The 26966-nt window shown below is 46.4% G+C and overlaps 2 protein-coding genes across 6 annotated transcripts in view; both read right to left on the bottom strand.

The window, feature by feature from the left end:
• Nucleotides 1-955: 955 nt before the first annotated feature.
• LOC143837323 (sulfotransferase 2B1-like) lies at nucleotides 956-18913 on the bottom strand. Its single transcript, XM_077336990.1, has 7 exons — nucleotides 18729-18913; nucleotides 17233-17378; nucleotides 13844-14052; nucleotides 12205-12331; nucleotides 11586-11680; nucleotides 7938-8118; nucleotides 956-2875 (listed from the first exon to the last, which is right to left on the bottom strand). The coding sequence occupies exons 2-7, from the start codon at nucleotides 17369-17371 to the stop codon at nucleotides 2766-2768; spliced, it is 861 nt and encodes a 286-aa protein (XP_077193105.1). The 5' UTR covers nucleotides 17372-17378; nucleotides 18729-18913; the 3' UTR covers nucleotides 956-2765.
• Nucleotides 18914-24778: 5865 nt separating this feature from the next.
• The window catches only part of SULT2A1 (sulfotransferase family 2A member 1), a 44674-nt gene continuing 42486 nt past the window's right edge, over nucleotides 24779-26966 (bottom strand). For all 5 annotated transcript variants that reach the window (XM_077336999.1, XM_077336996.1, XM_077336998.1 and 2 more), the window contains 2 exons: nucleotides 26010-26190; nucleotides 24779-25784 (listed from right to left, as the gene is read on the bottom strand). In XM_077336999.1, the coding sequence (XP_077193114.1) occupies nucleotides 25675-25784; nucleotides 26010-26190 (291 nt within the window). In that variant the 3' untranslated portion in view covers nucleotides 24779-25674. The remainder of the gene's footprint in view (nucleotides 25785-26009; nucleotides 26191-26966) is intronic.

Below are 26966 nucleotides of genomic sequence, written 5' to 3' on the forward strand. Positions count from 1 at the left end.
CTGATTTAGCATTAGCTTTGTTTCTCTATGTGTGTGTGAGAGAGAGTTGGGGAGCCCTCAGTCACTGCCTGTCCACACCCACCCAGACCTGGAACTGGCCCTGTGTCAGGATCTGCTCTCTGCCATGGTTGGTTCAGGTTGACCTGAGAGACTCCATCTTTGTGTGTGTGTGCCGTCTTTTGTTTTATGACTCTGTAGCAACTCTTTGAACCTCTGTTCCCCTTTGATGGCCCTGAGTTTTTTCACACTGCATTTTCCCCTGCGGTGACACTTTGTTGCAAATGCCCCTGTGAACATCTTATCTACAAAGAGAGGCAGCAATTCGACCAAGGCCGCTGGAGCCAGGGACGGTCTGGCAGGAAGCCCGGGATGGCACCTTTTTTTTTTGGGGGGGGGGGGGGAATATTCCTCCCTGGGAACTGGGGACATTTTGGGCGGGAGAATTGTATTGATAACTGCTTGCTTTTCCTATATCGAGTAGTCTTGACTTCAGATGTTAGAGTGATTAGAACAACTTCCAATTAAAGCTTTCTATTAAACCAAAACCCTTGTTGTGAGTCTGTCTGCCTTTGAGAGTAAGTCTGTCACTGTGCCTCACTGGCTTAGACCAAGTTCAGAACCTCAGCAACAAGCAAAAGGGTCTGGTGGGATTCTGATGGCACCTGTTCCTACCCATGTGAGGTTGCCAACTCTGGGTGGGGAAATTCCTGGTGATCTTAAGAAAGGGAGGGAGCTCAGCAGCCACACGATGCAATGGATTCCACATTATAAATGTGCCAGTTTCCGCCAGAGAAAGGAATCTCTGTAGTCTGGAGATCAGTTGTAATCCTAGGCGAACTCCACCCTGCCCCTCACCTGGAGGTTGGCAACCCTGTAGCCCTTGTGATAGACAACAGCCCAGTCCCACATTCAAACCACTCCGCCTCACTGAGCCATGCAATACAACACCAGCAAATACTTTCTTTTTCTGATATGATTTTATTTTATTTATTTATTTTATTTATTTCTCACCGCAAGCCCTGTTTCTACAGAGGGAGGGTGTCCAACTAGTGGCCTCACACACTGATCGATAGCCTAGAATGGTTGTAGTCTGGATTCGTGTACTTGCAGGCCATGTAGATTCCAGGCCTAATTGGCACAGAGGGAAGCCTCATCCATCTTCTCTGAAGACTCTCAGAAGAGGATCTGGAAAAGCTGTAAAGTAGATTCAGGAAGGACAAAAGGAGACCCTCCTTTACACAGAGAGTGAATCAAATGTCAAATCCGCTGCCAGGGGATGTAGTGATAGTCACTGGAGTAAACTGCTTTAAAAGGGTGTCAGATAGATTAATGAAAGATAGGTCTATCAGTGGCTACTAGCCACTGCTTCTCTGAAACCCAGAGCCTGCAGGCAACATCAGAAGAATACCTCAGCTTCTATGCCCTGTTCTTAGGCCCTACAGAGGAAATGGTGGGCCACCGTATGAGGCAGACTCAATGGACTCAGGGTCTGCTTATATGCAGGGCTCTTTTGTTGTTCTTCTGAGCTTTGGTTGACTTAGGGATGACAACGCTGTCTTAGGAATTTCCTAGACTGGGGGGTTAACCTGATGAGGGCAGGGTTTGGGGAAGGACAGCAGGGTAGAATGTCATAGAGCCCACCCTCCAAAGCAGAGGCACTGGTTTGCCTAGAGTTCCTCTTTGAGGGCTGCAGTGCTCTGAGAAGGAAAGGGTGATATGGATTATATAGATTTGTGGAACACAATTGAGTCATACACACACTTTAGCTATAGTCTGTCCATGGTTCATTCTTAGGTCAGACAGAGTGCATTTTAAGTTCATTAATGGCTGCTGTAACACCACGTGTATGAAGTTATTTCTTTATCTCTGAAGGAAACCTTGAATCTGTCAAAAGAATAAAATGTAGCAGCTGTAACATATCTACAGATGTAATTGCTACAAAAGAGGAAATGTATAATACCTGAATCTCCATAGAAGAAGAAGAAGAAGAAGAAGAAGAAGAAGAAGAAGAAGAAGAAGAAGAAGAAGAAGAAGAAGAAGAGTTGGTTCGTATATGCCGCTTTTCCCTACCCGAAGGAGGCTCAAAGCGGCTTACAGTCGCCTTCCCATTCCTCTCCCCACAACAGACACCCTGTGGGGTGGGTGAGGCTGAGAGAGCCCTGATATCACTGCCCGGTCAGAACAGTTTTATCAGTGCCATGGCGAGCCCAAGGTCACCCAGCTGGCTGCATGTGGGGGAGCGCAGAATCGAACCTGGCATGCCAGATTAGAAGTCTGCACTCCTAACCACTACACCAAACTGGCTCTCATAAGGAAAGTATAATCTTTGAAACAAGGAAATAAAATGAAATAAGATATATTTGTTGGTTAGAATGAGAGCCCTCCGCGTAACCTGACTGGTTAGAGGGACAGATAGGGAGTAAGTGAACTTCAGGATACATCATGATGATGTATCAAGGTCTTAAAAAATGAGCTGCACTGATGCAGACTTCAGAGAATGCGCCAGTTGGCTTTCTCTCCATGCTTGCAAACACGTATTCTAAATAAATCCTCTTGCTGCTTAGCTGTCTTTGTGGTGGTCTTGTAAATTTTACACTGCATGGCCCATAACAAAGGCACTGCAACCATCCTGAAAAACAATGCCTTTGATGCACATCTGATGACATTTGAAGATCTGAGAACTTTTCATCAATGGGGGCTGGCTTCTCAGCTGTGCTGCAGAAGAGGTTGAGAGGATGCAGCTCAGGATGAGAATCTGGCCTTCTTCAATCCCACGGGGAGGAAATATTCATGCCCTGCATGTTCTCCCGATAAACACGGTCGAAATATTCATTCTGGGCCACTGTCAGGTGGTTCTTCCAGTCCCCAGAGATCCCTAAGACAACACAAGAGAGTAACCACAAGGAATAAGCAAATTCACAGCAATGGATATCCTCCTGCCTACATATCTCCTTGCATGCAAGGCCGCCTGGGTGTCCCCTTAGTTCTGACATGTTACAATCCCCATTCCCTGTGACCCAGCCTGCATCTATATGTGTGTGTGTGTGTGTGTGTGTGTGTGTGTGTGTGTGTGTGTGTGTGTGTGTGTGTGTGTGTGTGTTTTAACTTCCTTAAAGGGAAAGGGGCTTTTGGGGATCATGATAACAGACGCCCATTTGTTGCTTAACGGCCAGGGGCGGGACGAGCTCGGCAATATCGCTTCCTGGCTAGCGATTTTTGCCGAGACTGGAAACCTGTGGGAAACGATAGAAACGCAACTGGATTCCACTACAAAGGCAGGTATGCATAACGACGAATTCCTCTATTTAAAATGGCGTTTTTTCATCCCGCAACCAATTTGCCACATAGATCCTGGTGCGCAATGGCCCTGTGTCAAGACAATAGAGCTTACAGCCAAGAGCCTTATTTGATTTATAATGGAATGTAGATTTTTGAGTGGCAATCATTGAGGAAGTATCAGAAAATGGGAGAAACGTACCTGGGACCCCATTCTGATTGACAAGAAGTTGAATGATTAATATACTTATTATACCTAATAAGAGTGGATGAGAGCCTCATTATTTTGGCATTTTGTTTTTAGTGCATCTATAGCCCTGTCGGGATTGTACAGTTGTTAGAAGAATAAAGAAGCATATCTCTTTACACTCACCCTCCTAACAAGTGACAGGTGCCATGCCCCTTTTTGGGCAGGTGGCTTCGAACTACTGGCAAGATGGTGGTCATTTTCTGACCAATAGGAAGGTAGGAGAAGTGGGACTTCCTGTCTGGCTCTGGCTGCCAATGGTGACATGGGAGGAGGCAGGACTTCCACTAGGGGGTGAGATTTTGTTTCCCCTGACCAACGTGGTCACTCTTGGGGTGGGCCAGCACTGTGGGGCTGAGTGCAGAGGTTGTGCGGGAGTGGGGGCATCCTTATAGAGAAAATGCTTCTGTGCATGGGGGCGTTTTATAGAGTACTTGTGCATACTTAAGGGTGGGAGAACTTTTGGAGTGCTTATCTTTAAGGGCAGGTTGGGAGGAGTTAGGGCGGGCTCTGTCTGGGATAAAAACTCAGAGGCGAATCAGTGCACCTCCCCATTGCCTCCTTGGCTGCCAGAGACTGTGCATCGAAGACGCGGCGACCCTGCTCCTTTCCAGCCGCACACCCTCCCAACTTGCTCAGGGAGGTTGCCCGGAGCGCACCAGCTACGCGGGGGCCGCTCTGCCTTCTGCCGGCCGCTGGAGCAGCCGCGTTGTGTCACAGAAGCCTCACGAGTGCTCCCGGTGTGTGTGTGGGGTGCGCTGTCTTCTCCCGGCCACTCCACCGGCTGGGAGATGGCTGAAGATGGCTGCCGTTGGGGGGTGGGGGGCCCTGCCGCCTTCTCCCTGCGGCTGCGGCAGCCTCGCTGCCTGAGGATTATTGCCCCGCCGCGCCTGCGTTGCAACACGAGGCCGCACGCCTACCGCCTCGCCGAGCCACTCCCGCCGAGCCACCACAAGGTCAGTCTAGCGCCCATTTTATTAACATGTAAAATGAGCTTTAACTCTAGTGCATACATAAGACACAATAGGAAAAGGGCTATTTGTGAATATGTGTAGAACAGTGTTTCCCAACCAGGGGTCCGCAGACCCCCATCTCTCAGGCTTTTTTTTCTTCCACCCTAAGCAAAATAAAGCAGACGAGCAAAAATTATGTTTCCTCCTTGCTCCAGGAAATGGCTGTTTTACTCAACGGGGTCTGCTGAAACGGTATGCAAAACAAGCAGACCTTCCATTCCCCCTTCTCCTCCGCACAAAACCTAGTTCTCTGCCAGTTGCAAATCCATTTGGCGCCTTTGCAGAACAAAATGCCCCATTCCCCTGATGTTGGTGTCAGAAAGATGCGTATTTTGCTCCCCCCCCCCCGCAGGGGCTTGTAAAAACAACAAAATCTAAATTAAAATGGCCTTGCAAGCCATGACAAAGAGGAAGTGATCTCCTATCCATCCTTTAGCCCTCCCAGCCCCATTCAGAAGCCAACTATGCTCTCCATTCAGCTGAGTTTGCCTTCAGAGAGAGGCAATCTCCTGGGTGTAAACTGCATGGAGCTTTTATTCCAACCCCAGATCGATTCAGTCCCTGCCCTCTACACAGAATGTGATTTCCGTTTGGATTTGGGGTGATTTGAAATTTCCTTCTGCAGCAAGAAGGATTGATCCGGAGTGACCCTACCTTTATTGTGCGATATCTCAGACTACTTTTAATCCTGAATATATTCAGAAAATCACATTGTTTTGAATCTGGGCTCTCCTCTGTGTCAGAGGACCCGTGATTGGCTACAGGTGGTCATGTGACAAGCCTGCCTTAAAGGAGAAGCCCCTAAGTTCTCTCAACTTCTGTTGGCCTTGGATTTTTTTTTTGTGCCTTCTTCATTCCCCCCCCTTCAAGAAAAGAAAGGATTTTTTCCTCCCCCCTCTGACTTCTTGGATCCTCTCCCCCCCTTCAAGAAAACAAAGAGTCTCCATTTGCCCCCCCTCTTCTGAGCCTCCCTAGCCACGTGCAGAAGACTTTCCTGTTTCAATGGGGAGGGGGGGAAGAGGAAGACCTGAGTTCAAAGCGATCTGAATTCAACAGGATTGACAATGGAATAAAAAAAGTAAGCGCAGACTCTGCCCTGCTCTCTGCTGAGAGCAATTTTGTGAAAAAGCGCTTCATGTCAAACCCCAGCTCAAAAGCGCTAACTATGAAGCCGCACGCCTTAAGCAGAGCATGTGACCAGGGTTCAGTCCATGGGAACGCTTTGAGGGCAGCCGCTTCAAACTTCTGGCAACGCAGCCCAATGGGAGCCATTATTTCCTCTCTCCCAGGCTGCACAGCGACGCTCCTGGCTCTCCATTGGGTAAGTTGCCAGCAGTTTGAAGTGCTTGCCCTCAGACTTCTCCCATGCTTTGAACGGTGGTCATGTGCTCAGAGCCTTTCTTCCCATCAGGCAGCCTGCTCTTTTCTGATTGGCTGGCGTGCCCCTACTGCCAGACCTCCACCTCCCTAGCACAGGGTAAAGCTTTTCAAAGCATAGATTGAAATGAGTAGCCGTGTTGGTCTCAAGTAGCACAATAAAATCAGAATCCAGTAGCACCTTTAAGGCCGAAGAGTGCTTACACTCGAAAGCTCATGCCTTGAATAAATCTTTGTTGATCTTAAAGGTGCTACTGGACACTGATCTTATCAAAGCAGATATTTTTTGTGATGAAGTTGCTTACTTTTCAGGGGTTGGCAAAAGAAATAAAAACACTCTTTTTTTTTTTGCAAAATGAGTGCTTAAGGCAGGGGTAGTCAAACTGCGGCCCTCCAGATGTCCATGGACTACAATTCCCATGAGCCCCTGGCAGCAAAAGCTGGCAGAGGCTCATGGAAATTGTAGTCCATGGACATCTGGGGGGGGCGTAGTTTGACTACCCCTGGCTTAAGGCGTGGCTTTTCAAAGTTAGTGCTTTTGAACTTAGGTGGATTCTGACGGGGAACTGAATATAGGCGCTGTTTCTCGGTAAACTCAGCTGGGGGGGGAGCGAATTGCAAAGAGGGACAGGGGAAGGCAGCTGTGAGCCCGGAGCAGAAAGGAGAAAGGAAAGAATGGAGGAAAGCCTCTACGGAAAGCAGTTTTCGAGTTTTAATACATTGGTTGCTAAACTCTGAGGGACTGAATGAAGTCCCTACGCAAACGGTTCTGGCTACAAGCCCCGGCTGGGAAAAAGCTAAAGACGCTCCTTTCAACAGGGGGCAGGGGTTCTTTGTTTTACAAAAGGCTTCAAGCGGATTTGCAACTGGCAAGGAACTCAGGACGTTCCTGCACACGAAAAATGTAGCCCTACAGCCTTTTGGCACATTCTGGCCCCTCCACATGAAATCGCCTACGTGGAGGAGCGATAGGGTTGAGAGTGTCCTGCATAGTGCAGGGGGTTGGACTAGATGACCCAGGAGGTCCCTTCCAACTCTTTTTATTCTATGATTCTATCCAGAATTGAGAAAAGTGGTTTGCCACCCTAGAACGTGCGAGCCGCTGGCAAACAACCAGGTACCAACCAGCTGAAAGTACATATCGAAGGTGAAACGCTCTCCCTCCTGTCCTCCCCCCCTACATTTCCTGCCCAGTGAGAGAGGCAGGTTCCCCCTCCTCTGTCACTTCAAACACCATTTAATATCTCTCTTTTGTGGTTTTTAACTAAGTGCCTCCTTCCCTTCCGGAGCACCTCTGGAGGAGATAACAAGAGGCTTTTTGTTATCTTTATGGAAGGGAAGGGAGTTCTTCATTTAACTAGAGGGGCTTCCCTGAAGAAAAGAAGAGAAAACTCAGCCATCAGTGAAAGAGGGAAAAGCTGCAAAGAGCCCTCTTTTCCTCCTATGTTTCCAATAGGCACAAACCATGCCCTGGGGACTGTACAAAGTCTCTACACAGAAGGCTCATGTTACAAGCCCCTGCTGGGAAAAAGCTAAAGATGCTCCTTTCTGACCCAGCCTTGCAAAGGAAGCTTGCAAATGGCCATGCATTGCAGTCTGCACACACATACAGCTCCCTCCCTCCCTTAAGTACACATAAGTGCTTTCTAAAGCACCTCTCCCTCCCCTCCCACCCTGCACACAAGTATTTTCCTGTTAAGGTCTTATAAGCAAGTTCCTGCTTCTGCACAGCCTCCGCACTCAGCCACACAGCGCTGGCCCACCCCAGGAATAACCCCATTGTCTGCCAGGGCCCCCTTGACTCCCTCCTATGTCCCGCCTGCACCGTGCTGCTATTGGTCAGAAAATGGCCACTGTCTTGCTAGTAGTTTAAGCTGGCTGCCCCAAAAGGGGCATGGCACCTGTCACTTCTGTCAGGAAGGTGACTGTGAAGACATGTCCTCCTTTATTCTTCTGTCCCATGCCGGTCAGATAAGCCCGGCAAATGGATTGCACCAGGCCTCCCTTAAGGCTGCTCATTTTACCTTTCCTCATGAACTCTCCTTTCTTGAAGTCCACCATAGTCTCATCCAACTGGGAGAAATTGGACATCTTGTTCTCCTTCATCTTCCGGAAGGAGGCATTTTCCACCACGGAGTCAATTTGCTGGCTATTGAGCTCCTTCCCGAGGAAACGGCAGATCTTCTCCACACAGCCTCGCAGGTCCTGAGGGTGATACAGGGAGAGATGTCAGAGAGCGAGTGGAAACTCACGTCCCATGTGACACACACAAGAGATCGGTATCCTAATAGTCATGATACAGAAGCCATTGGTGCGAGGTGTCTGGATGTTCTGTTATTTCTTTCGGACCATCTCTTGATCTTTCCAATAATACAACAGTCATTAAAACAAATACTTTACACCATTTATATATAGATTCAGGTCGGCAGCCGAACAACGTCTGAGTCCAGAGGCACCTTTAAGAAAAACAAAGTTTTATTCAAGGTATAGATTTTTGTGTGCAAGTACTCTTCTTGCAGCACCATGCCCCCTGACATGCCATGGGAAAAGACTCCAAGATCTCTGGAAACTTGCTCCAGAGCTCTGGGGGTGGGGGTGGGGTGGGGAAGGTTTGTCGTTTTGCTGTTTCCCACACTCAGCACAGGACAAGGTGTGTATATGTCTTAGGGCTTACATATTGAAGCACTAAAAACACAGAACCCAAGGATATATTTGGTGGGATGTTCTTGTAGATTTTGCAGGGCTATACCAAGCACTGTAAGAGCCTCTTGTGGCACAGAGTGGTAAGGCAGCAGACATGCAGTCTGAAAGCTCTGCCCATGAGGCTGGGAGTTCGATGACTCGGTGCTTGCACAGGGGATACCTTTACCTTTACCGTTACCAAGCACTGTAAGTCCATAGAAGTCAATGGGCCTCCCTGAGTATTTAGAACCTCAGCCAGAAACACTTGCCCATCAGGATCTATTGACTCTGGGGGATGAAAATGCTCTCAGTCAGTCCAGGGACTAAGGTTTTCTACTTTGATGATTAGAGAAAGGTAGAGAGAGAGAGAGAGATTAATCTGGATACATTTTGCACTGCCAGGTTGAATTCAAACTGAAACAATAGTTGGTGGGAACAACATGGGCAATGGACATTTTAACTTCAAAGTATGGGAAAGAAAGCAGGGCCTGCTTGGGACCTTCCTTTCTGTTTACATGCTGGAATGGAAGACAACATATGTTCAGGGAAGTCAACTTGGAATACTAAAACCACAGAAGAAAGTTAACATAGTAAAGGTTCAATTTATGGAAAACTTCTGTTCCCATCCAGTGATCTTACTATGAGATTATTAATGTGAAACATCTTCAGGCCTGTCTCCTGGCAGATATCTTTAGCCGATAAAATTCTCCATGTAGTGGGTCCTATCCTCTGCTGATATCAGGAACTGTTCCATGCCCTCTGCTAAATGACAACCTTTCAAATACTTAAAGACAGCAATCATGTCCCCTCTTTACGCCCCGGATCATTTTTGTCACTCTCCTCTGAACCTGTTCAATTTTGCCCACTTCCTTTTTGAAGTGAGGCCTCCAGAACTGCACACAGGACTCCAGGTAGAGTCTGACCAATGCTATATACAGTAAGACAATGACACCTTGTGATTTTGATGTGATGCCTCTGTTGATAGAGCCCAAAGCTACATTTGCTTGCTTTACTGCTGCAACACACTGTCTACTCATATTTAACTTACATTCCACAAGTACCCCAAGATGACATTCACACACACTGCTCCCCAGAAGTGCATCTCCCATCCAGTATGTCTGCTTCTCATTTTGGTCACCCAGATGTAGAACTTCACGCTTTATTGAATCACATCTTCTTCTCATTTGCCCACTTTTCCAGCATGTTCAGATCTCATTGAACTCTATATCTTCTGTGGGGTTTGCTACTCCTCCCAATTTTGTGTCATCCACAAATTTAATGAGTCCTTCCACCCCTTCATCCAGATCATTGATAAAAATGTTGAAAAGTACTGGGACCAGTACCGAGCCCTGTGACACTTCACTGCTCACCTCCCTCCACCCTGATAAAATACCATTTCAAAGAAGGAAACCAGGCTGGTCTGGCAGGATCTGTTGGAGACAAATCTGTACTGACTTCCCTGGATCAATAAATTGTTCTCCAGATGATTGCAGATCGCCCCTTTACAATCTGCTCCATTATCTTCCCTGCAATTGAGGTCAGACTCATTGGCCTGTAGTTTTCTGGGTCATCTCTCCCTTTTTTGAAGACTGGAATGACATTTGCTCACACCCTGTCTTCTGGCGCCTCTCCAGTCCTCCAAGAGGTCCTAAAGATGATGGACAAGGGTTCTGAAAGCTCTTCAGAAAGTTCCTTCAGCACTCTCGAGAACACACCATCTGGCCCAGGGGATTTGAACTCATCCAGTGCAGACAAGTGCCTCTCGACAACCTCTCTGTCCATGTCAACCTGCCACCCATTCCTTGCCTACTACCATCCCTAGACGTGTCCATATTCTTCTGGGAAAACACAGAGGCAAAATAGGTACTGAGCCTTTCTGCTTTCTCTCTGTCCTCTGTCAGAGTTTCTTCATCTTCACCTAACAGTAGGCCTAGTGCCTCGTTTATCTTACATTTGCTCCTTACATATCTGAAAAAGCTTTTCTTGTTACAGTGAGTTTCCATGGCCAGTCTCAGCTCATTCCCTGCTTTGGCCTCTCCGAGCTTTTAAAGCAAGGGATGAAGAAGAAGAAGAGGAGTTGGTTCTTATATGCCGCTTTTCCCTACCCGAAGGAGGCTCAAAGTGGCTTACAGTCGCCTTCCCATTCCTCTCCCCACAACAGACACCCTGTGGGGTGGGTGAGACTGAGAGAGCGCTGATATCACTGCTCGGTCAGAACAGCTTTATCAGTGCTGTGGTGAGCCCAAGGTCACCCAGCTGGTTGCATGTGGGGGAGTGCAGAATCGAATCTGCCATGCCAGATTAGAAGTCCGCACTCCTAACCACTACACCAAACTGGCTACACCAACTGGATGTTGGGGAGGGGCCCTAGCTCAGTGGAAGAGCCTCTGCTTTTCATTGAGAATGTCCCAGGTTCAATCCCCAGTATCTCCAGTTAAAAGGGCCAGATAGTAAGTGACATGGAATACCTGAGACCCTGGAGAGCCACTGCCAGTCTGAGTAGACAATACTGACTTTGATGGACCAAGGGTCTGGATTCAGTATAAGGCAGCTTCATGTGTGTGTTCAGAAGTGGTTTACCATTATTTACCTCTGCATGGTGAACCCAGACTTCCCTGATGGTCTCCCAACCAAGTACAATCCAGAGCCAACTCTGCTTAGCTTCTGCAATCTGACAACATCAGGGGTTCCTGGGCCAAGTCAGGTAAAGGAGGAAGCCCTTTTAGCAGATGATAATGATCGAGGCTAGTCTGCATGTGAGGGATAGTTCTAACTGCAGCAGCAGGAGGGAGCAAAGCTTCTAGGTGGCTGCTCAGGTCACCATTTTAGATTGATCTGTCTTTCATTTTTTACTCTTGTAGGGAAGGGACTTTCTTCTTCTTCAGAGACACTCAATCCATGGTGACAGAATAACTGGAGAGAAAACTTGGCACCATTAAAAGCGGGGGTAACCGTATGTGCGTGAAGTTGGCCAAGGTTGGGACTTATACCTGCCGCAGTTCTTCGTAGGTGATGTAGAAAAAGTTGGGCCTTCCTTTCAACTCCATCCAGCCCTTCACGTGCTCAAACCAGGAACCGTAGATCACTAGGAGAGAAAGGCAGAGGGTGAAAGGACCAGTCATGAGGGAACTGTGGCCTCTAGTGAGGGGGTCTAATACAACTGATAATACTAGACTGGGGTCTCTCTGTATCTTCTCCCTACAAGCTGTGGCCAATCTCTCACCGTTGAATGTGGATGACCTCATTTGGCTCCCTTCATGAGTGGCATGAGGCATCCACTTTAATATTCATTTTCGTGACAGAAAAACAGCACATCCTCAGATTGGAAATTTCTGATTCCCCAGGATTCCATGAGGAAAATTATGGCCAATAAAGAATATTTTCTATAACTGTTCTCTGTGGCTTCTCACCCAAGGCAAGGGGATGTTTCCTTACGCTCCTCTGAGGAAGAGTGGAATACAAGTGTGACTGATTAAGAACTCAACAGGACATTCTCACTGCAGATTCCCTGAGAGAAGTCTTGTAAGAGAAACATAATCCCTGCAAGGATCTTCTAGGGATTGTGTTCAGGGAAAGGCCCCATGAAGGGCAGTTTCCCAGCTCCCATACCATTCCCAGTCAGGAACTCCTCCAGGCACTCTTGTAGGGTCCCAGGTGTCTTCAGTACTTTTATCATCATAGAGAAATGGTAAAATGAGACGAGCACATCCTTGGGATTACGCAAGGTATAGATAACCTGTGACAGAGACAGGAATACTATTTAGGGAGGGTGACATCTCCTGTCTCTAGCACACATGCACATACCACATTTGAAACACATCTCCCCTCCATCGCATGTTGAGGCATCATGAGGTATCAAAAATGAAGGGAAGATGATTGGAAAATGCTTTGAGACACCTGAGGCCTGCTGGGTCACTGCAGCCCATTCCCAGTTCTCTCAGGCCTCTCACAGCCCCACATCCCTCATAGGTTGTCTATTGTGGGGAGACGAAGGGAAAAGGTGTTTATAAACTGCTTTGAGACTCCTTTGGATAGTAAACAACAGAGTACAAAAATCTAGTTCTTCTTCTAAGGAGCAACCATGAAAGAAGCATGTGGGTACATAACATTTTATCAACTGTGAAGAAGAAGAAGAGTTGGTTCTGGTATGCCCCATTTCTCTAACCGAAGGAGGCTCAAAGCGGTTTACAGTCGCCTTCCCTTTCCTCTCCCCACAACAGACACCCTGTGAAGTGGGGGAGGCTGAGAGAGCCCTGATATCACTGCTTGGTCAGAACAGTTTCATCAGTGCCGTGGCGAGCCCAAGGACACCCAGCTGACTGCATGTGAGAGAGTGCAGAATCGAACCCAGCATGCCAGATTAGAAGTCCGGACTCCTAACCACTACACCAAACTGGCTCTGAAAAAAATAGAGACAGAAAGAACAGGGTGGAAACCTGTGTACTGTGACTACCCCATGTGTATTAGGGCAGGTGGATATTTCGCTGTCTGTAGCCTAATTCACACAAGAAGGGAAATTACGCATAACTGGGAGGAATTGGTTGCCATGTAATCTCTCCCTAAGAAGAGTCTCCAGTCTGATTTTCCCTTCACATATCTGAAGACATGGCTCTGGAAAGCTCATCTGTAACCACTATGCCAAAATTCCCAAAGGTCAGTCCTCTCCCACACTCAATGAACATTCCAAACTACAGGTTCTTGACACCCATATCTCCACACCCATACCCTCATTTGCTATCACGCCACCACAACCCCCCACACAACACACACATTCAACCCCATGCCCTTACAGACTGGACAACTCCTCCCCTTCCTCTTTCCACTGCCAAGATTTAGCGCCCGTTGTATTCTTGGATACAATGGGCTTTGTCCCTAGTAAGATTATAAATCTCAAAGGAGGGGGGAACCATGGGAGATTTCCCATGTGGATGAGTCCTGATAATACAAAGCAATCATGATAAATTCCTGCTCATTCGAAATCACAGTATGGTTACTGTGTATGCGATTGCTGGGAATTGTAGTCCATGAACATCTGGAGGACCACAGGTTGACTACCCCTGATTTAGAGGACTTCCTATGATTCTCATCCAGTATGCAAAATCTCATTCACTCACACACATTGTTGCATTCAGGTGGGAGGCAGGCTTTGTACATGAGTGTGTACATGGGTGTGTTTTCTAGGTCTCCTGTGCACCCCAGAGAGCCTGTGTGTGCAGAATGTGCTAAGTGCAGATTGCTCATCTCTTACCTTGGCTTTGGTTTTCAGAAAGGACTTTGGGAAAAGCTGGAATGGAAGGTGACTACAAAAGATCCGAGGTGGAGGCATTTGCAAGGCCTTCTTCATGCCATCATCAGTTTCAAGCCAAGGAGACCGGTCCCATACTATCACACTCTGTGCCCATGTGGGGTCCCCCTTCTGTGAGATCAAGGCCAAGATCTCTGCCATCCAAATGGTGCCTAGAAGAGAGTTCACCAGTCTTTTTTTCCCCCCAAGCTGACTTTCTCTCGTTGGGGATACTTCTTGCTCATTTTTTTTGACAGAATCATGAGAACTAGACTTTATATTCTGAACAACTAGATAATGTAATAACATGATTCCCTGAACTAAAGGCCAGTTCAGTATGCAGAGGTCACTTGGAATCGACCCATCATATGAGAATGGACAAGGTTTTCATAAGGTGGCAAAACTCTCTATGCCTGTACTGTCAAGGTCACCCCATCTTGAAAATTGTCTAAAGGACGTTAGCTGAAAAACCTCAGCAAATTTTGGTTGTTTGTATCACACAACTTGCCCCCCATTTGTTCATCAATGTTTAGAACAGGGGTAGTCAAACTGCGGCCCTCCAGATGTCCATGGACTACAATTCCCAGGAGCCCCTGCCAGCATTCGCTGGCAGGGGCTCCTGGGAATTATAGTCCATGGACATCTGGAGGGCCGCAGTTTGACTACCCCTGGTTTAGAACATCACTTATGTGAGGAAATGAGCGAAATCTCTGTTTTTCCATGCTATGAAATAAAGTATCTTCCAAAGCAAGAACTATGGTTGGTTCTCTTTACCTTTTAGAAATATTGGCCTTCTTCTACAGCTAATAAAGTCTATGTCATGTCCTTCCATGCCAGGGACCCCTTTGGAAGGGATTTTTACAACAGCTGTTGCTGCAGAATAGAATCAAACATTTTATTTCTGAGACGTCTAAAAAACCCATGTGACTCGTCTGCCCACAGTAGGAAGGATGTCTTGGGGTTAATGGTAAAAATATATTGAGTGTATTATCGGGGCTTTGATTTCTTTTAATATCTTAACTGGAAATAAAATGATATCTTTTGGGGAAGCTGGTCATCTTACACTAATCTCCTAGTCAGAGTTTGTTCAGTGGAGTGAGAAAAATTGTATGTTAAATCTGCCAGGTGACAACAGCAATTCCTTAGTTATTTTCTTCTCATCCTTATCCATTGTTGTTCCTCTATATATTTCTGAAACAGCCTAGGGGGTGGGACGTGTCCAGCTGTCCAAGTTGGAATAGGGCCAATCAGGCTGCAGCCAGCTTTGTCCTGATAGGCCCTGCCCCTGTGGCTCCCGCCCTCCGGCCCTGGACTCTAGCCTTTTTGCTCTCAGACGCCTCAGTGCCTGGAGCCAGCGGCAGGTGAGAGGGCCCTGGGCAAAGGCTCGTGGTGGAGGGCTTGCTAATGAGGGCCTCCTGGCCCGCTGACTGCCTGCTGAGGAGCTCTGTCTCAGCCCTGCTAACGAGCTTCCCAGCCCCCGCCCGCCCCACTTGATTTGGCTGCAAGGTGGTATAGAGGGGACCCTTTCAGGGAATGGGCTTTGAAGCTAGTTTTAAATAATAAGTTATATCTTCTGTAGTAATAATGAATATTACTTGCATACTAGAGAACAGTCAAACACAATCTTTAAGGTAAAATCTGGTCTTCAGAGACACACTTTTTCTTTTGCTTACAAAAAGTTAACAATCTGGTTCTGTTACAGTGTTTTGTTTGATATTCGCAATGAAGAAGTAGTGATTACTTTACATTTTCTGACAGATAAACCTGAACATGAGCTAATCTCTCACACACCAACAGTCAACAGGTAACTGTCTAATGGAACACTCCCATCAGACATCAGAGTGTGCATGCAAGGATGCAAAACTAGAATTCGAATTGGATGGTGATGCAGTGTTTCATACAAACTATAGATTCTGGAGAACGCCTCTGAATACCTTGCCCAGATTCTGTCTGATCAAAACCTCATTTCCTATGTAAATAGTGAGCAGGATTTGGATTCCATTCCCTATCACTGGAACAGAACTTTCCTGGTCCTTTCTCAGTCCAGACCACTGATGTCCAAGATAGATTGGCTCCTGGGAAATAGGAACCCTGAGGGGCTGTATCTCAGCAGAGCACCTGTTTGGCATGCAGAAGGTCCCAGGTTCAATCCCTGATAACTCCAGTTAAAAGATCTGTCAGTAGATTAGGTGAAAGACCCCTTCCTGAGGCCCTAGAGAGAAGCTTCCAGTTTGAGTAGACAATACTGGACTTTGATGGACCGTGGGTCTGACAATGAAGGAAATAGTTTCATGTGTCACATGGGAGGAGGGTCTGCAGTGGGCCAAGGAATCATGAAAATAGCCAACTTTGTCTGGATCCAACCCAATACATGTGTCTTCTGCCCTCCTTTTCCTCCTGTTCCTCCAATCTTTTAAACATTTAATTGGCTGTGCATTATTATTATTACTAGGGGCCAAGCCCATTGCATTCAGGAATGCAATGGATACTTGAATGGGGGAGTGGGGTGGAAGAACTCTGCAGATGGTCTCTTCCTCCCCCTAGGACCTGGAAAGGCTGCAGGCTGGAGGCCCCCAGGAAGGGAACTCATCGGTAAGGGCAGCTCTCACACAGCAGGGAACTGCAGCCTCTGAGCCTCGGAGGAAAGTGTAAAGAGAAAGGGGTGATCAGGGGTGGGGGACAGAAGGTGATTGGCTGGCTGCTGGACAGACAGGCAAGCAAGCCAGTTGGAGGAGGAGGCATTCAGGGGTGGAACAGCTGCCCTGAGTGGGAGTTAACCGCTGAGTGGCACTTAAGCTATGAGACACGCTCCTCCCCCAAGGCCTTACCAGAAATACATTATTTGGAAGAGATCATTATTGCTGATGCGACAAAGATAACTGCAGTTTTAAACAGCTTCAATACATGTTATATAAATTGATTGTATTGTTTTCATATGACATTATTGTGTGTAGACTGCTCTGAGACAGTTTAATGGGAGGGTTGATATATAAATCTGCAAATAAATAAATAATACCTGTAAATGTGACCCCAATAGTTCCGTGATGATTCAAGCATGCTTTCCTGAGGCCCGTCTTGGAGCAATTTCCCTAGGGAAAGGCGAACTCCACCCATCAACCCTCATTCTGCAGTCATTAATTTGTTCACAGAACCCAGAGTCAGTCTTCCCAGGGAGAAGTAAACTAATTGTAAAGTCGATCCATGAAAACCTCACATATCAATACGGGTGTTTCTCACACGTGCCCCCAAATTTGCCTCTGCAATTTTTTGGGATGCACCTTCAGTGCAGCATGATGGGCTTTCTCTGCATGAGCATCACAAGGGTCCCCCATTCCACTCACTGCCCTTCCTACCTGACTTGGGGAAAGTGACATTAAAGACATCGTCATCCAGGATCTGGAATTCATTTTCCAAGTGAACAAGAGTTTCCACTGAATAGCTTTTTGGTGGGAATAGGATTCCTCTGTGGCTGAGATATTCTACTGCTGACATGGTAGGCCTGAGAAAGGCAAGAGACAAAGAAGCAGAATTAGGGGGCTGCATCCTGAGGGTCTGCTCTGATTTTGTTTTGCTGTTCTAGTTTTTATTATTCTGGTTTTTATAATATTTATTCATATTCCACTATAGTACACTTTTCTACCTGAGACACAGAGCAGATGAGAGGTATGGTCATTAATCCATCCCTCTCTGGCCATGTCATGGACTTAATTCTGAGGTTTACATAGGACTTACTTCTGAGTAGACCTGCGGGAGGTCACTCCCTAAGACAGGGGTAGTCAACCTGTGGTCCTCCAGATGTTCATGGACTACAATTCCCACAATTCCCTACAATTCATGGGAATTGTGGCTTTGGACTTGAATTTCTTTCTGCTTCTTTGAGGGATTAGGCAACCACCAGTAACCAGTACAATTCATGGGAATTGTAGTCCATGGACATCTGGAGGACCACAGGTTGGCTACCCCTGCCCTAAGATGTTCTTTAAGCCCTATGGAGGAAAGACACACAAAATGCATAGCTCTTGCCTTGAACTGGATGGCCCAGGCTAGCCCAGTCTTCTCAGCTCTCAGAAACCAAGCAGGATTGATCTTGCTTCGTTCTTGGGTGGGAGACCCCTAAGGAAGTCTGGGATCGCTACCCATAGGCCGCCAGTGTTGAACCACCTCAGCATATCTCCTGCCTTGAAGACCCGACAGGGGTTGCCATACATCTGGTGTGACTGAGTGCCACTTTTCACCACCAGCACCAGCAACAGGTTCAGTTTGGGAGATGTGTCAAAGGCCCAAAGGGGAGTGGGTTTGATCCTCTCCCTACACACTTTCTCACCAGCAATCAACTGAGGCTGACTTAGGCTGTTTCTAAAAATGCAAATAGGGAACTATATATTCTGTTGCATAAACATCTGGGCAGTAGTCAAGGGGAAGGTGTAAATCACTGGGGGACAGCAAATAATGTTATGCCTCATGTTATACATGGCAGGATTCCTGCCTCACTGACTGAAATACTGTCTTCTACAAACAGTGGGCCCCTTTTATAGTCTAGGCTTAAGCCAAAGCCATGACACTGTGAAAGTCTGCCAAGCCAGGTCAAACTCCACCTTAAAGAAAACTATTCCCCAAAACTTCAAATGCAGCTGGAGAAAATGGTCATCTAAATAACCTCTGAGAAAGCTCTCAGAGATCCCAAAGATAAGCTTCTTTCCAAAACATAGGCCTTTTTGTTTATCTAGAGGGGCATCACCCACATTTTATGGATAAAACAAAGCAACCTTGCTAAATCAGGGGTATCCAACCATCCCCATATCTGCTAACAAATGTCCAACATCAATCCCTTAAACAGATTCCCACTCACCTCAGAATTCTGGGTGTCCCTCTCACTGTTTCTCAAATTGCTTCTGATCTTTGTTCCTTTCCTTACTGGGCTTATGTGCTTTCCGGCAATCCTGGATCTTAAGCAATTCTGTTACTTAATTGTGGATGATAAATGTGCATGTAAAACAAAATGAAAACAAGCATTGCTAGAACAGTGTAAACAACCCTTTGTCCTGGTTACAAATAGGAAGGGAAATAGCACAGAAGCCAATGGCCAGCCTTATACACAACCACATCCTCAGCTATTTGTTCTTGGCTGCATTTCCTAGCTGGCACACGTATCTTTACTTTGAATGAGTAAGCCCTTTCCATGCTTACTGGTGGTTGCCTAATCCCTCAAAGAAGCAGAAAGAAATTCAAGTCCAAAGCCACAATTATACATTATGATTATTTGTAGCCTAAGTGGGCTTCTCTTGATCAAAGAGCAGGGGACGTTTGTTCCCAGTGGACCCAGAACAGCATCTGTTGTTCCCCTCTCCTCCCTTTTATCTTCAGGCTGAGAGAGGGTGACTGGCCCAAAGTGACCCAGGAGGGTTCCCTTGTACAAGCGGGGAGTTGAACCATATTCTGTAAGGTATGATTCCCCCTCCTATCTACCTGGCCATTGCACAACGGTGAGGTGAAAATCTATTTCTGGATTGTTTGCATGGGCAGGGAAGAAGAAGAAGAAGAAGAAGAGGCTGCAGAGGAAAGGATGCACAGTAATGGGTTTAAATTACAAGTACAACAATATAGACCAGATATCAGGAAAAAATGTTCTCAGTCAGAGTAGTTCAGCAGTGGAATAGACTGCCTAAGGAGGTGGTGAGCTCCCCCTCACTGGCAGTTTTCAAGCAAAGGTTAGATATGCACTTTTCTTGGATGTTTTAGGATGTTTTGGGCTGATCCTGCGTTGAGCAGGGGGTTGGACTAGATGGCCTGTATGGCCCCTTCCAACTCTATGATTCTGAGAAGAAGAAGAAGAAGAAGAAGAAGAAGAAGAAGAAGAAGAAGAAGAAGAAGAAGAAGAAGAAGAAGAAGAAGAAGAAGTTGTGTTTTATACTCCGCTTTTCACTGCCCCAGAGAATCTTAAAGCAAACTTGCAATCAACTTTCCTTCCTCTCCCCACAGCAGACACCCTGGGAGTTAGGCGAGGCTGAGAGAGCTTTGAGAGACACTGTTATTTGAGAACAGCTCTAAGAGAACTGTGATTAGCCCAAGCTGGTTGCATGTGGAGGAGTGGGAAATCAAACCAGGCTCTACAGGTTAGAATCTACCTGTGATGGAGCCTCTGTCTGTACTCAGCTGTGCCAACCTTGGAGCTGGCAGCATTCCCAGCTGTAGTTATCGGACCGGAAAAGAATCCAACAGCACAGTGAGAGTCTTCACAAGCCCTGGCCAGTTTGCTGGGAGCATAAACAACACAAGTGTTACCAGAGTCCAAGAAGCCAGTGAGAGGTGGGTCATTACATGGTCAAGAAGTCCAACAGCAGGCAGTAATGCATAATAGTATAAGATGGTCCAAGATGTTGAGGCAGGCAGCATGGAGTCAAGGTCACAGTCATTCCAGAATCAGCCACGGTCAAGAGATCAGGCTGGGCTGGAACGAAGGTGCATGAATGTGGGCAAGACAACAATTCCACTTGTTGGAACCGGGCTGAGCACTCCATGTCTCAGCCTAAAATGGTGTCAGAGACGACAGCTGACCCATCTTGAGTTCCCATAAATGAAGATTTATTAGGACTAACAAAATTGGTTCCAACTGTGATCAAAGACATAAAAAATTGGCAAAAACAAAACACAATAACATTCACCATGCTAAATACCTTTCAGGCCCATGTAAACACAGTGTCATTTCACAGATATTAACGTCAGTGACACATCATAAACAGGGACATTTAGTGGGGTTCCCATCAATCAGGACCACCCTTTATTCCCATGGCAGAGCTCCCGGGGTCCTATCATGTTCCCAGGGGATATAGCCTAAACAGTAGCCTGTGTTATGAGAAGAGGCTTCTTGCTTTCATAACAACCCACTGATGAATTTGATGTTAGGGCAACTCCAGGTACATGTATGGTCCTCCAAAAATGTTTACTCTAGTCTCCCTGGGCCTCTTCTATATGATGGATAAGCTGACGAAAACTCACATTGTTGTTTTTCTGATCTCTGCACAGAAGAGTGAATTTACTCTGCAAAACTGATTTTGATCTGCACGGTGAACTGCCTCTTTGGTGCTTTAAGTGTCTTTTAAGCATTATTTCTGAAAGATGCTTTTCACCAATTCATTTCTCTCCTGCCTGCCTGAGATAGACTATTAGTCATGCAGAGAAGCTCCTTAGTTATGCAGATTAGTGACTGCATTAGGGAATAGGGAAATTGTGTTATGAATAACACAATTTCAAAGGTCTGAATCAACAACAATATAACAGGAATGGCAACTTAAATGAGGCCCCCAGAGAAGTCAGGCTGGTTTAGGCCATGGAGGAGATTTCTGAGGGGGACTTGTGGATGTTATTAGGTTTGGTCAGTCTCACTCAAATGCCTGGTAGGGGAGCTCCCTTTTGCAGGCCCTGAGGAATTGTGGGAGTTCGGGCAGGGCCCTGATCTCTTCAGGGAGCTCGTTCCACCAGGTGGGAGCCAGGACCGAAAAAGCTCTGGCTCTTGTTGAGGATCAACGTGCTTCTTTGGGGCCATGGACTATCAGCCAATTGGCAGTGGTGGAGACGTAATGCTCTTTTGGGGCTATAGGCAGAGTGCATATGAGTGCACAGCATAAACTAATTAACCTAACATTAACATGCCCTATGATGCAAACTGCTAAACCTTAACTAACAATTAAAATCTTAACCTATTAAAATAGTAAAACCTACCCAATAACATGAATAACTATATATGACAAATACTTATTGGAAGCCAGACCCCTTCATGGGCTCTTCCCCTCCCCTCAGGGAAAACAACTCAGAACTCTGGACTATTTCCCAGTCACAGTTCCCAGCCACCACATTCTCACACTCGTCCCAACCTTGAAGGGTGTAGAATATCTCTAAGCTTAGGACTCTCCCAGCATGCTTTGCCCTGGCTGAGAAGCAAACCACCTCTTGCTCATGTCTTGCCTTGAAGATCTGAAGGAGTTGCCATAAATTAGCCGGCAACCTGACCCTCTGCTATTGGTGAACCTGTGAAATTTCCAGGGACAAAGGCCTGAAAAAGCAGCATCATTGATGTGATGTCATTTCCAATAAAAATGCAGGAAGTGACAGCAGTCCGCTCTAGGAATCACCAGAAATACTCTGGCTTTATTGTAGTCTTTGCTGTGATTCTTGGAGACTAATAGGCAAGCCACTTTCCACGGAAACTGGCAAGAATCCATAAGAAAGTGGTGTGTAGGTGAAAAAATAAAATGGTGGTCTCTGATGTGATTTTTAAAATTTTAATCCAGCAAACTGAAAAATCCTCTTCCAAATTGTTCTATATTCAAATTGATATGCTTCCAAAAATCAAATATACACAATAACTCTTCCGGATTCAAATTGATATGCTCTCAAGCAACTGCGATAGCCGAAATGGGGAAAGAAACCGGATTCTGCTAAATATTGAATTATTGATCTTGCAGATGTGATCGGATGATTGAGCAACTACGGCATGGTCTACAGAGCAGAGGGCTGTGCAGAGTGGAAACCAGCTCAAAGCTGAGTGTCAGAACTCGTGACTAGGGCCAGTAGCCACTGGTGGTCCTCTCCTCCCTGAATCTGCCTAATCCTCTTTGAGAACCATCTGTGTTCATGGCCACCATTATGTCCACTGACAGCGAACCCCATAGTTCAGGGGTAGTCAACCTGTGGTCCTTCAGATGTCCATGGACTACAATTCCCATGAGCCCCTGCCAGCATTTGCTGGCAGGGGCTCATGGGAATTGTAGTCCATGGACATCTGGAGGACCACAGGTTGACTACCCCTGCCATAGTTCACACATCCTTTGAGTGAAGAAGTATTTCCTTTTGTCAGAATCCACAAATTACTGCCATGATTTAATATGCTTAGCTTTTGTGTAGCCATTTCTGACTGTCTGCTTTTTAGCCCTGACCTGTCTGCTAACCATTTATTAGTGTAACTAGTGCTGTTCTCACTGAAAATAGTAACACTGGGCACCCCAAGGCCAATACTGGGCATGTTATCTTTGTTGGCTGCTTTCCCGGACGGCACCTGGACATGACTGTCTATTTGGTCTGCATGTGTGTGAACCTCTTTTGAGCCAGAAAGTTGTGGGAAAAAGAACTGCATTTTGAGTTGGCCCATCAGATTCGACTTTGAATCGTCCTGGATAGATCTGCGGAAATAAACTCTTACTTTAATTAAGAAGCTGTTTGTTTTCAAGTCTGTCATCCTGACACCTTTCTATTACCCACCAACTTCTCTGACTACCCATGGATTTTAGCTGTTATGGTCAAGGGGAGAAAGACGTTCTCTCTCTCTCTTTCTTCTCCTTTGCCACCAAATTCCTAATTTTATATAATAAATTGTACATAACATTATTATTATTATTATTATTTAATTTTTAGACCACCCTTCTCCAAATAGGTCTCAGGGTGGTTTACAACATAAATAGTTATAACACAATAAAATCCCCATAAAAACCCCAATTAACATCAACAAATGTTACATATAACATATAAGCGGCGGTGGTCACAATTCTAATATTAGTTACCTGTAAAAGGTAAAGGTATCCCCTGTGCAAGCACCAAGTCATGTCTGACCCTTGGGGTGACACCCTCCAGCGTTTTCATGGCAGACTCAATACGGGGTGGTTTGCCAGTGCCTTCCCCAGTCATTACCGTTTACCCCCCAGCAAGCTGGGTACCTGAGTTCCCCCCAAGTTCAGCCTGGTGGGGAGAATAATATTCAGAAGAGGGTGGCACCAATACAATAGATCTAACAATGATCTCGATGTTAGAGATCTCAATATTGGAGTCCATGGACATCTGGAGACTGAACATAAGAGTTCAGTCTCAGTGTTGGGCTATTTTCTACATTTTCAGCCATATATACTGCTGCAGGCAGCCGGTGGAATGAAAGGCTATTGATCCTAGAGAAGTCAAGAGTAAATCTTGTTGGCAAATGCAGTTATAATCCACATATCCCAGGGAAGGGTCATCTTCATAGTCTTGTACACACAGAAGGGATGAACTGCACATGATTTGCTCACCAGCTTCTACATAAAAGTGACTTCCATGACTGGACATTCATCTTGAGTTGGTACGTGGTTCGCAAGGGAGTGTGGAAAATAAGATTCTTTTATTTACTTTCCGTGGGTCACATCACAGGGATATGACAGGGAATGGAAACCTCAGCCTTTTAAAGGGAGTATTAACACAGCGCACGTGCACACGCACCCACACATGATGCCCAGAGGCAAATAAGGATAGTATAATTATATTAATATCCCACCACTCCCATATCATGGCTCGTAGTGGGTTACAATTACAAACATACATTAAAACCCTCCTAAAACAATAATAAAATTCTTAATAAAATCTACCCCCAGGTAGTGAAAGCTCCCCCCCCCCGGTATAATACACCCTATGATGACACAGTCCTTGGGGACAATTGCAGGGGTGCCTGATGACCTGGCTAGCCAGCAAGTGAGTTCCAGGCTAGCACTCAACTTTGAATACTTTTTCACTCTGCACTTCCCTCTGCTGTGTAGACTATGGCATTGCTGCTCAAGCATCTGATTTCATCTGCAAAATCAAAATGTCCTGTATTTAAAGGGATCTTTTTCTCTTTTTTTGGCAGGAGGCTTCTGCCCCATGTTAGAGGCATACACGTGTAAAAATTCTACACATCTCATGGGAAGGCCATGCCCAGGCCCCATATCTTTGCCCGGCACACACAATCAGTGTCCATCCTGCTTCAGAGTCAGAGGTTCAGTTCTTTCTGGTGGTTGCTGTGACACACATCCAGTGCTGTCTCTCCTGACTGGCAAAGCATCTCCAAAGTCTTTCATATCATGTACTTAAGCAGAGATATCAGGGACTGAATCTGGGACCTCCTTAAATATATATATATATTTTATTTTCAACAAAAAAAGACATACAGAAATGAAAAAGGCTCTTGGATGCATTCCAGGCTGACGGATGAACAAACCTCTGTTATTAAATGTGGCCCCGTTAACCTCTCTAGGGAGATGGGGGCATGAACTATGTAAATCTGGGTTTGTCTCTAGGCTGGAGCAGGGACAATACCATGAGCTCCCTGCTTGCCTAGGCCTCACCGTGAGCTATCCATGGTGCTGGCTGCTGCTAAGCATTGCCCTCCCCCAGACACTTGCCTGAAAGAAGGTGTGTGGGTGGCTGGATGGGAGGGAAGGAGGGAGGGACCAAACAGCTATGGAGCAGGAATATGTTCCACATACCTGTGAGAGACAGGCTGTCACAACTTTTATTCTTCTGAGCTTTGGTTGACTTAGGGTTGACAACTCTGCCTGAGGAATTTCCTAGAGATTGGGGGTGGGGGGTAACCTTATGAGAGCAGGTTTTGAGGAGGGGATGGACCTCAGCAGAGTACAATGCCATAGAGTCCCTCCCTCCAAAGCAGAGGAACTGGTCTGCCCAGGGTGGTTTCCTCTTTGAGGGCTGCAGAGGAACAAAGGCACTGCAAGCATCCTGAACGACAATGCCTTGGAAAGAATTATCTGTTTAAACTTTGGGCATCCCTTTCCCTGATGCATGAGAAGTCTGCATCTTTCTCCCATGATTTCTCAAGGGTGACTAAGATTCCAGGTCTCACATTGGGGGACCCTTTACTAGGTTCTGGGTGGAACGTGCTGTTGATGCACATCTGATGACCTCTGAAGATCTGAGAACTTTTCATTAATGGGGGCTGGCTTCTCAGCTGTGCTGCAGAAGAGGTTGAGAGGATACAGCTCAGGATGAGAATCTGGCCTTCTTCAATCCCACGGGAAAGTAATATTCATGCCCTGTATCTTCTCCCGATAAACACGGTCAAAGTATTCATTCTGTGCCACTGTCAGGTGGTTCTTCCAGTCCCCGGAGATCCCTAAGACAACACAGAACGGTAACCACAAGGAATAAGCAACTGCACACAGCAATGAATAGCCTCCCCTCCCCCTTCATATTTGCTTGCAGGCATGGCTGCCTGGGTGTCCCCTCAGAGTTTGAGTCCTGCTGAGATTGCACAGTTCTGGGGCAAGATGGCCAGATAAGCCCGGCAAATGGATACACGTGTAAGATCATGCATTGCACCAGGCCTCCCTCATTTTACCTTTCCTCATGAACTCTCCTTTCTTGAAGTCCGCCATAGTCTCATCCAACTGGGAGAAATTGGACATCTTGTTCTCCTTCATCTTCCGGAAGGAGGCATTTTCCACCACGGAGTCAATTTGCTGGCTATTGAGCTCCTTCCCGAGGAAGCGGCAGATCTTCTCCACACAGCCTCGCAGGTCCTGAGGGTGATATGGGAGAGATGTCAGAGAGATAATGGAAGTACATGTCCTGTGTGATGCCCACAAGAGGTCAGCATCCTAATATTCATCACACAGGTGTCTGGATATTCCGTTATTTCTACCAGTCCATCTATTGACCTTTCCAAATAATGCCTATCCTCAATGAAGCTAGATAATCCTCTTTTAAAGCTGTTTATTCCTGTGGCCATGACTACATCCTCTGGCAGTGAATTCCAAATTTTAATCACTTTCTGTGTAAAGATCTATTTCCTTCTGTCCATAATGAATCTCCTGCCCATCCACTTCATCTGATGTCTAAGTTCTAGCATTTGTGGGGAGAAATGTTTCTTTGTGCAGTCTCACCACCCCATGCATAATTTTTCTAAACCTCTAGAATGTCCTCCTAAATCATCGATTTTCTAAACTGAAAAGTCCCAGTCACTTCTGCCGTTCTTGGTAGGAAAGGTCCACCAACCCCTAGATCATCTTGGTGGTCCTCCTCTGTACTTTTTCCAGCCCTGTGATGTATTTTTTAAGATGTGGCCACCAGACCTGTACACAATGGATCCATCATGTCTGCGCTGTCACTCACGGTATTCAGGGCTTTTCTACATGGCTTATTGTCATCACTTGTGTGCCCAGACCAAATTGGTCTGTTTTGTCCTTTTCCACATGTGTTTTGCACCCCCCTAATGACAGCTTTGTGTAGTGGCAAGCTGGGTTTGATTCCATGCTCCCCCACATGCAGCCAGCTGGGTGACCTTGGGCTTGCCATA

This window comes from Paroedura picta, chromosome 5, assembly GCF_049243985.1.
Source record: "Paroedura picta isolate Pp20150507F chromosome 5, Ppicta_v3.0, whole genome shotgun sequence".
NCBI classification, from domain to species: Eukaryota; Metazoa; Chordata; class Lepidosauria; order Squamata; family Gekkonidae; genus Paroedura; species Paroedura picta.

What these genes read in the sequence shown, in the direction of transcription:
- LOC143837323 (XM_077336990.1), bottom strand. Translation starts at nt 17,371, where the DNA reads ATGTCAGCAGTAGAATATCTCAGCCACAGAGGAATCCTATTCCCACCA. An exon ending in GGAGTTCCTGACTGGGAATG is followed by an intron (nt 11,681 to 12,204) that starts GTATGGGAGCTG and finishes TTTCTCTCCTAG; the next exon opens with TGATCTACGGTTCCTGGTTT. An exon ending in AGGAGAGTTCATGAGGAAAG is followed by an intron (nt 2,876 to 7,937) that starts GTAAAATGAGCA and finishes GTGTTGTCTTAG; the next exon opens with GGATCTCTGGGGACTGGAAG.